The 10,656-nt window shown below is 37.0% G+C and overlaps 1 protein-coding gene across 1 annotated transcript; it reads left to right on the plus strand.

The window, feature by feature from the left end:
- LOC9315219 (zinc finger A20 and AN1 domain-containing stress-associated protein 3) lies at nucleotides 1-865 on the plus strand. Its single transcript, XM_002879106.2, has 2 exons — nucleotides 1-35; nucleotides 169-865. Exon 2 carries the CDS (start codon nucleotides 208-210, stop codon nucleotides 697-699), a length of 492 nt encoding a protein of 163 aa, XP_002879152.1. The 5' UTR covers nucleotides 1-35; nucleotides 169-207; the 3' UTR covers nucleotides 700-865.
- The last annotated feature ends 9,791 nt before the right edge of the window (nucleotides 866-10,656 follow it).

Below are 10,656 nucleotides of genomic sequence, written 5' to 3' on the forward strand. Positions count from 1 at the left end.
GAATCGAACAGATATATAAATCGCTTTTTTCACAGGTAATGATTTGTTGTTTTTCGCCGATCCATGATTTCTTTTTTGTTTTTTTTTGATGAGATTAGACCACAGATCTATCGATTTTGAGATCTGAATTCTTACTTTTTTCGATCATCGATCGGTATAATTTTGTAGAGAATCTCGCCGGAGTTTTGATTCATATATTCGAAGGTTATGGCGGAAGAACACAGGCTTCAAGAACCACGATTATGTGCTAAGAATTGTGGTTTCTTTGGAAGCACCGCTACACAAAATCTTTGTTCTAAATGTTTCAGAGATGTTCAACATCAAGAACAAAACTCTTCCACCGCTAAACACGCTCTTAACCAAACCTTAGCCGCCGTTTCTACAGGTGGCGGTACCGCGTCCTCCTCCGTATCACCACCGCCTCAAGCTGATTCGAAAGAAATCGTCGAAGCGAATTCGAAGAAACGAGCGGCGGCTGAGGAGGAGGAAGCGGCGCCGTCGCAAGATCCGAAGCGGTGTTTGACTTGTCGGCGGCGGGTGGGAATAACGGGGTTTCGGTGTAGGTGTGGCTTCGTTTTCTGTGGGACACATAGGTACGCGGAGCTGCATGAATGTTCGTTTGATTTCAAGAGGATTGGGAAGGATAAGATCGCTAAGGCGAATCCGATTGTGAAAGCTGATAAGCTTGAGAAGATTTGAGTTTGTTGTTTGTTGTTGTTGTTTGGTTTGTGTGTTTGAATGAAACCCACACACATGATGATGAAGAAGAGCAAGAAACAAACATGCTAATGTAAATTTAATCATATCATTTTAAGCTTTATTTGATGATTTTCTTCAGTTTGGTTATAAAATTTGCCTCTCCCCATTGGTATTTAGATTTGACATCCATTATTGATTTGATTATGAGTAGAATTGGGTTTGGTTCGTCATGGTTTTGATGTTTCTACAGGTCTGGCCATTCTTGTCTGCCAAGTTTATGGCCGGCTTTGGGTGACTTTGTCTTCTTTTTTCCAACCCTCATAAAGCTATGAGATGTGGTTTTGACTCACGTTCACGCACTATATTGATTAGCATCTCACAAAGTTGAAAATAATCTTGTTGTTACTTGTTACAGAATCCTTTGGCACTTTTCTTTATGTAAAATGCATGTTAAACAAGCTGAAAATAATTAAGAAGACCTTGCTTAGCTTGAGAAGACCTTACAAAATAACGAAGAAAAACTTGTTCCTCTTCGGTTAACAGAAGAAGACCCTCTTGAAAATATAATGGGCCAAATGGGCCACCGAATATGAAATTTTCATCGGTCGCAAGAGAACACAAAGCATCGGATTAGTCATTAGAGAAGACGAAGCCGATCTCTCAGGACAATTTGTACAGTAGTTGTCCAAGATCAGATCAGATCGTAGAATAGAGAAGGATTTGTTGCCGCTACTGAATCAGAGTCCAAGGTGCTTATGATGAGCGATTTTAATGTTGCTTTTGTAGGAAAATAACTCTGGAGGATGAATCACAAAAGAGGTCAATGGTCTCCCTTTTCCTACGTGCACTTGCCCTCTTTTGGTAAGCATCCAGTATCTCAGCAAATGAACATTTCTCTAAGCTTATCCTATAGCTTATACGTCGTTTGAAAGCTGCTTCTAGGATCCAACGAATAGCTAAGGTTTGTTGACGATCCTTGGCTACAATCCCAGGGACATCATGAATAGTACCCGCTACTCCTAAGGCCACCGATCTCTATGGCAATTTCTTTCGACGCAGTCCTAAAAAGAAGAAAAAAGAAATTTAACAAAAGCCCAACCGATCGGTGGACAGGCGCAACTGATCGGTGTGCGGCGTCTTTTTAACCAGTTAGTTTAATTTTTTCATCGATCACGTTTTTTAATGGATCATCTCTTCTTTTAACTCTTTTTGACACTTTTTTCTTAAAAAGCCCACTTATGCTTATGCTTCCTGAAAACACTCAAAAATATCGAACACTGCTTATTCTCGACTAAAAGAATCTAACAAATAAACAAAAGAAACCTATAAAATGTGTTAAAAATATCACTTAACATATCCACATTTACTTTTCTTTTATTCGATTTTTGAATGGTTCGTTTTGTAGTTGGAGGGGATGGACCAAAAAATGTGCGATTATAGGAAAATAGAGTCGAAATGCTGGGTGCAGTTCCACATTCTCGTGTGCGCTCTGTTATGGTAACTGGTCATATTTTCCTCAACATATGTGCTGATTCTTACACTTTTTATGTATAAAATTCACAAAATTTACACTAGTTTTTATCAGTTACTGCTACTACAGTCTTGATCTTTTGGTTGTTCTTTAAAGAAGCCTTATGTATAGCTATATTGGAGGCGGCTAGTTGCGGATTATTAACTGTCAGCACTCGTGGTTTTATCAGTTACTGCTACTACTGTCTTGATCTTTTGACAGTTCTTTAAAGAAGCCTTTTATCAGTTATTCCTTTCTTTAAAATTCACCAACGAACAAACTTCAAACCGCAACTTTTGAAACTTACTAACCTGAAGAAAAAGGGGAAAAAGGGTGAGTAAAACAATTTTACTCAGTGAGAAGATCAACTCTGTCCACTGGACTTATTGTAAACACGTTCCAAACATAATCAACAACCACTACTTAGCATAGATTCAGAATGTCTATCAATCAAAGAAACAAGCATTTGTCTTGCTCATATATAGTTTTAAGTATTTTAACTTATGGCTTACTCAAGCCTCTTTTAACTCATGGCTACTCAAGCCTATTTATGGAAGACCATGGCCTGTAGCTCGATCATTCCCTATATTGCTCGTCAGCGGTTAATGACATGCAATGAACCCGTAGTCCATTACAATCCAATCTCATACTCTTTAGTTTTTTCTTCTCATATACATATACATAATCATTTTTATAATTTAATGTCCGTTAAAAATGATTTCAAATATGTCACTAATGCATTTAACATATCATGTTACTAACAACCTAACTTTATTTCACACAAAATTCATATAAATCAACAAAGACAATTCTCGAGCCTATACTCAGAAACTATCGAAGAGTAATATAAGGAAAGAGGTTACTGCATATCCGCAAATACCACCTTCACCTTAGCCTAGTTGAAAATAAAGAACATTTCTTTCTCCTTTCTCCTTTAGACATACTTTATATCTTATATGCAACAACATGCTCTTTAGCTCCAATTTGGTCCTCCATCAACTAAGGCCTTATTCCATGAGTCATTATAGGTCCTGCAAAGCTTGAGCTCAAATTGAGCTCGTTTACTCAACCAAACAATAAAACTTGTTACAGTTTACTCTAAACAGAAATGTCATGGAAACATACGTATAACTCAAATTCTAAACGTAATCCCACCGTTGAATATTTAGCCAGAAGTACCATGAAGCACCCCAAATTTCGTCTCGATCAGCATAGTTTCGGGCCTCAAACGTTGAGTCAAAGAAGCCAATACAAAATTGTTTCCTAGGATTCCAGATTTACCAGATTCTTCAGTTACTTGTCCAGAAAGAAACATGCATAACTTCTCGAATATAACCTTGATTCAAACTCCATCAGTTGCTATGGATTCTTGACAAGTCGAGCTTTCCAGATACACCTTCCACGTCATCTGATTCTCTCTGATTCGACAGAAATAAGCCTTACAAAACCCTATCCAGATTTATCTTAATTTGCTTCTTCCTTGTCTTTCTTCTTTTTTTTTTTTTTCTTTTCTTCTCCATTTCTGATCTGCTCGGGCGTTGCTCCTCCTTCACTGTAGAGGCTTGCCACAACAATAACATAACTAGCCAGATCCAGAGGTGGTTTTCACCGCCTCTGCGACGTCTCGCTTTATCTCCTCTTCTCACGAAAAACTCTCTTGGCTCTCTATCTCTCTTCTACCTTATAGTTATACCCATCTCTTCTCATCTTTATTTCTTCTCGAGTCATGATCAGGTTTGCTTCTTAACTCTGCTGGTTCCGATGGCTACAAGTGCAACCTTCTCGTCACAATCTCTCTCTTCTCTGCCCCCTTTACTTTTTTTTCTCAAATCTATTCCTCTCTGGTTTAGGGTTTGGTCCAGTGATGAGATGATGTTGGATGTTGGTGCTGGATACTCATGATATGTGCGGAACAAGATACGCACAAGACGATGATGTCTCACGAGAATCCTTTCTCTTCGTTTCTTTCTCTCGACAAAAGCGGCTAGGTTTTAATTATCTTAACGGAGAGGGAGATGCTCACATATATACATACACATGTCATTTTTGTGGATTTTCATTCTCATGTGTCTTAAATGAGATATATGATAATGTTAAAACAAAATGGCCCAATGATGTGGGATCGGGTGTTACACCTTTGGCGGTTACTTCAGTATTGTAGGTAATCTTGTGATTGCTTCTACCTTTTCCTAATACATTGTTTCTCACAAAATGTTATATCTCCAGATTCAATGAATTTTGCCTCAGCCTGATGAAAATATCGAGGAGGCACATGATATCTGTCTTTGCCATCGCCAAGGAGTTTAGGTACCGAGTAGGCTTGGGCGTTCGGGTACCCGTTCGGTTCCGGTTCGGTTCTAGTTCTTATGGTTCTAGAGTTTAGAATCCATATAAGAGCCGAACAATTTCGGTTCGGTTCCGGATCTGGTTTCGGTTCTTTCAGTTCTGAAGTTTAGGATCCATTCAAATATTTTTTTTGGACATTTTTAGATTTGGGTATTTTCGGATATTTTGAGTATTTTTTGGATATTATAAGTATTTTTTAAAATATTTTTAAATATTTGTTGATTATTTAGGTATTTTTGGTTATTCGATCTAAAACAACTAATATTTTAGATATAAACTCATATTTCGGATATTTTTTGGTACCCAAAATATTTCGATTCGGTTCGGTTCCGGTTCTGGTTATTTTGGTTCTAAAATTTAGGATTCATTTGAATATTTTAAAATTTCGGTCGGTTCCGGTTCGGTTCTTTTTGCTTCGGTTCCGATTTGATTCTTTCGGTTTGGTTATTTTGCTCAAGCCTAGTACCGAGGGTCTAAAGGAAGAATATAAAGTGTAAAATGGGTGACCCAAGTTTCAGCTCCGTCGATTTTTGAAATTTTGTTCCCTAAAATTACAAGTGAGCCGTAGATTCATTGTTTTCCTAGAGTTTTCAGAATTCAGATTTTTCATTACAAATTGTTATCTTTCCCAAACGGAAAATAGTTATGGAGAAGGGAGAGACGCTGATGTAGGCAAGAATTCACACTCGCGAGAAACAAATATGATTACCTTTTGAGTAATATAGTATTACTGTGTTTGTTTTAGAGAAAATTATGTAGTACTAAGAGCATCCCTATTGGGGAGATAAAATTTTGATAATACAACATTACTGTAATTTTATGATAAATCTTTGATTTATAAAATAAAATTGAACTAATTAGATGAAGACAAGTGTTATTTGAGTATCTCATTAAGAGATCTCATAATCTCTCTCATAGTTGTACAGTGACATGAGTCAATCTTTTCGAGAATACCATCCGAAGGCAAAAAAAAACAATTAGTTATCATATAAAGATAGTCAATATGAGTCAAAATGCTTAGATTGACGAGTATTTTAAAATACGATTTACGTTAAGGGCACGGCAGAATACCGTATAGCATATACGGCTGTTAATGCGGAATTATACAGTGGATATTTTTTTGTTAGTAAAAATATATAGATATATAATTTGTCGAGATATGCATACATAATTACAAAATTATCATAACCATAAAACATAATTATAATAATCATGATGAATACTATACATGAATACAAAAAAAAAAATCACTTTTACAAAATACTTTTAAAATTTTGAATAACTAATAAGCATGAAAATAATAGAAAAATGATAATACAGCTATTTTATAGTTATTTTTATTGTTAATATTTTTAGAGCTAAACCAATAGTTTTGTTAAACTGTTTTTTCAAACATTAATAAAATGACATAGTTTTTGTTTTGAGCATTTTTCCAAACATTAATAAGATGACATATATAGTTTTTGTTTTTGAGCATTTAAAAAAAAAACGTCGTATATGTGGTATTCACCGTATATACACCCTATAATCGCCGTATAAACGGACCATATAGCTTTTACTGTATTAAATATTTGTATAGCCATAATACAGTACAGCTTCTACTGTAAAATGTATATATATCGTATATACAGCCGTATAGACCGTATTTTAGAACACTCCCAACCTAATATTACTCGGATTGAGTAGCACCTCCCTAGGAGTCCTAACACTAGTAAATCCCTCTGCATATTTTACGATGTGTTTGAGAGTTTCATCTTCATCGCAAACCTTCAAAAATATTAGATTAATAAAGTAGAGAGAAAGTAAAGAATATTTCTCATTAATTCACATAATGTTTAGTACACTAGTATTTATACTAAAATGTAAAAGGCTTATTTACAAGTATAAACTATATACTCTAATACCCCTCCCTCAAGTCGAATTCTTCAATGGGAAGAAAGAGACTTGAAAAAGAGTATCTTGACATTAGCATCTTGAATGTCTTGGGAGGTAGAGCCTTTGTGAACAAGTCAGCTAACTGATTATCAGTTGTGACATGTAATAAGTTTAAGAAGCAAGCCCTTAGTCGATCACGAACAATGTGACAATCAATCTCTATGTGCTTGGTACGTTCATGAAATACTGAATTTGAGGCAATATGTATGGCCGCAGTGCTGTCACAGTAGAGGTTAGCTGGACCAGAAACTTTGATGTGTAAGTCTTTTAACAACTGATTCAACCAAAGTAACTCACAGGTAGTATCAGCTAAAGCCCTGTATTCTGCTTCGGCACTGCTTCTGGAAGCAGTTTGCTGTTTGCGAGACTTCCAAGAAATCAAAGAATTACCAAGAAATACACAGAAACCTGTTGTTGATCGCCTAGTATCTTGACAAGTCCCCCAATCTGAATCTGAAAAACCTTGCAGTCTTACCTCTGAATGAGCAGAGTAAAACAAACCGCGTCCTGGATCACCTTTTAGATATCTGACAATGCGATATGCAGCCTCTAGGTGAGATGTTCTTGGTTGTGCCAGAAACTGACTTAATTTGTGAACTGCATAAGTAATATCTGCTCTTGTTATTGTGAGATAGAGAAGCTTCCCAATAAGAGCTCTATATTTGGTAGCATCAGGTAATAGAGCTCCACTCTCTGCGTGAAGCTGAATGGTGCAATCCATTGGAGTAGCTACAGGTTTGCTGCCTAGTAAACCAATACTCTCCAATAAGTCCAGAGTGTACTTGCGTTGAGAAACTGATATACCATTCTTGTTTCTAGCTATCTCAAGACCAAGGAAATATTTGACAGGACCAAGATCTTTCAACTTAAAAGCGACAGCCAAAGTGTTCTTCAAAGCAGAAACAGCGTCATCACTATTGCTTGCTATCATTATGTCATCAACATAAACCAAGAGAGCAATAAAGGTGTTGTTGTCATGTTTGAGAAAAAGCGTGTGCTCAGATTCAGATTGAATGAAGCCATCTCTTAACAACACTTCAGAGAACTTTTTATTCCACTGTCTTGATGCCTGCTTCAATCCATACAAAGACTTATGTAACTTCCATACTGCATTTGGAGGCAAATCTTGACCAGGAGGAGGCGTATAACCCGGTGGCAAATCCATGTATATTTCCTCATCAAGATCCCCATGCAAAAAAGCATTTGTTACATCCAATTGTGTAAGAGACCAACCATGTTTAGCAGCTAAATCCAAAAATAATTTCACTGTAACCAGTTTAGCCACAGGGGAGAATGTATCGATATAGTCCACACCCTCCTGTTGTGTGAACCCTTTAGCTACTAAACGAGCCCTGTACCTGTCCACTGTCCCATCTGCGTTGTGCTTAATTCTATATACCCAACGACAGCCAATAGGTCGCTTTCCTTCAGGTAAAGAAACTACTGAGAATGTGCCTGTGTTTACACAAGTCTGTAACTCCTCATTCATAGGACCATGCCATTTTTCAGATTTAACAGCTTCAAGAAAAGTCTTGGGTTCTGATTCAGAGGAGATGTTCATAATGAATTGTTGATAATGGCCATTCAGTTTGGAGTAGTCAAGGACAGAAGACAATGGATGAGCTGTTGTACCACTTGGAGTAGGCATGTTATGAACCAGATTACAGTGGTAATCAGCCAAGTAAGAAGGAGCACGAATATTGCGCTTAGGTCTGTTTGCATTATCAACAGTAGTATTTTCTGATGCTACTGTAGAACTTGTGTTATCAGATAAAACATCAGAAGGTAAAGGGAGTAGTGTTTGAGGGGGAGAATTTGTTGTATCAAAAATTGGAAGAGGAAGGATATTGGAGGAGAAAAGATCAAGAGTGGTAGGATCAAGAGCTGAGGAAAGAAAAGGAAAAATAGTTTCATGGAAGAGTACATTTCTGGAAATGGAAATTGAATGAGTTTCCAAGTTGAGGACCTTGTAACCTTTGTAACCCGATGGATAACCTAAGAAAATAGAAGCTTCTGCTCTTTGAGTGAATTTGTGTCGATCTTTGGGATATGTTGACACATAACAAAGGCAGCCAAAGTTTCTTAAGTGAGAATAGTTTGGTTTCTTTTTCATGAGAAGCTCAAAAGGAGTTTTGTTTTGAAGTAAAGGAGAAGGAGTTCTATTGATTAGAAAAACAGAAGTACGGATACAATCTGTCCAGTATTGAATAGGAATGTTTGATTGGAAAAGAAGAGCTCTTGCAACATTTAGAATATGTTGATGTTTTCTTTCAACCACAGAATTTTGTTGTGGTGTGTCAACACAAGAAAAATAGTGAAATATGCCTTTTGATTCTAGAAGAGAAGTGAAAGATAATTCTTTAGCATTATCGGATCGAATAGCTTTGACTTTAGTATTGAATTGTGTTTCCACAGTGTTTAAAAAAGAAGGAAAAACAGTAAGAACATCACTTTTGGCTTTTAAAAGATAAATCCAAGTCACTCTTGTACAGTCATCGACAAGAGTGAGAAAATATCTGAATCCTTCATTAGAAATAACAGAAAAAAGTCCCCAAACATCTAAATGAACAAGATCAAAAGGCTGTTTTGAAAGATTATTAGAAGAAGGAAAAGCTAAACGTTTTTGTTTTGCTAAATGACAAGTCTTGCAATGAGACCAATCTTTGAACTTGGACTTTGAAAGAGAGAGATCTTCAGAAAGAGCTTGAATCTTTAAAAAAGATGGATGGCCCAGTCTTGAATGCCAAAGTGAACTAGACTCAGAAACATTGAGATTGCAAACAAGAGAAGAAGAGGATGGAGACTGTGATGATGGAGACTCTAAATCCAGAAAGTAGAGTTTGTTTTCCAAACGACCTTTACCAATCATCAAGCCCCGAGTAAACTCCTGAATTGTGCAAAAGGAAGGAAAGAAATTAACAGAGTATGCACAATCTTGAAGAAGAGAGCTTACACTGATAAGATTTAAATGAAAAGAGAGAATGAAAAGCACATTGTGAAGGATGAGTTTATCTGATAACTTGACAGTACCAGATTGATTGATAGCAATCTGAGTACTATTTGGAAGTTTCACAGTAGTTTCAGAAATACTATTGATGACATCAAACAGACTTAAGTTGCAACAAACATGTGTTGTTGCACCAGAATCAATAATCCAGGCAGTGAAATTAAGGCATGATTCCTGAAGAGTAGTGCAAATGGAGTTACCTGCTGAAGTAGAAGCATAATTGACACCCGGAACTTCATTGATGCTAGGCATTTGACAATTAGCTTTAGTGTTGAGCTGACTGGCTAACTGTTCAATCTGATCCGGAGATAATTGTGCCAAAGCATTTGAGACCTGATGAAAGTGATCTTGTACAGCAGGTGAATTAGTGATTACATTTCCCACTACATTGTCTCTTGAAACTCTTGGACCCTGCATTCTGGGATTGTTGTTGTTAACCTGCTGACCCAAAAACTGTTGTTGCTGAAAAGAAGTTGCAGGAGCACGAGGCTGAAACTGTTTTGGAGCAAAGTTAGGAGTACTCTGCTGATGTCCATAAGACTGATTTCCAAAAGTCTGATTTCCATAAGATGGAGTGGTGGTTTTGTAACCAGGAGGGTAGCCATGCAACTTGTAACATTTGGTGACAATATGTCCCTGTAGACCACAGTAAGTGCACATTGGACATTGGCGAGGCTTGTAACCTCCTGAGACAGCTCCCACAAAATCATTCTGACTAGAGTAACCCTCAGTAGTTGGAGAAGAAGGATAAACGGAATCAAACTGAGGAGATGAAGTATTTTGAGAACTCATCTGAAAAACCACTGAACCGGATTGAGGCACATGCTTGATTTCTTGTTGGTGTTCATGTTGGATAACCATGTTGAGTGTCTTTTCCAAGTCAGGCAATGGATCTATCATCACAATCGATTCTCTGATATGCTCATAAGAATCATTCAAGCCAAAAAGAAACTTAATCACAAAGTTTTGTTCAAAGAGATCCATCCATTTTCGATTGACTTCACAGTCACAACCATTACATTGACATACTGGAAAGCTTTGAGCACTTTTGACCTCTTCCCAAATCGTGACAAGCTTGGTGTAAAATGTGTTAACATCAGAAGATCCTTGACGAAGACCAGCTAATTTTTGTTCGATCCTATACAAGCGAGGACATTAT

The sequence above is a fragment of the Arabidopsis lyrata genome (genome assembly GCF_000004255.2).
Source record: "Arabidopsis lyrata subsp. lyrata unplaced genomic scaffold ARALYscaffold_4, whole genome shotgun sequence".
Classification (NCBI taxonomy): Eukaryota; Viridiplantae; Streptophyta; class Magnoliopsida; order Brassicales; family Brassicaceae; genus Arabidopsis; species Arabidopsis lyrata.

Excerpts from the sequence above, each read along its gene's own strand:
- LOC9315219 (XM_002879106.2), top strand. The coding sequence starts at position 208 with ATGGCGGAAGAACACAGGCTTCAAGAACCACGATTATGTGCTAAGAAT.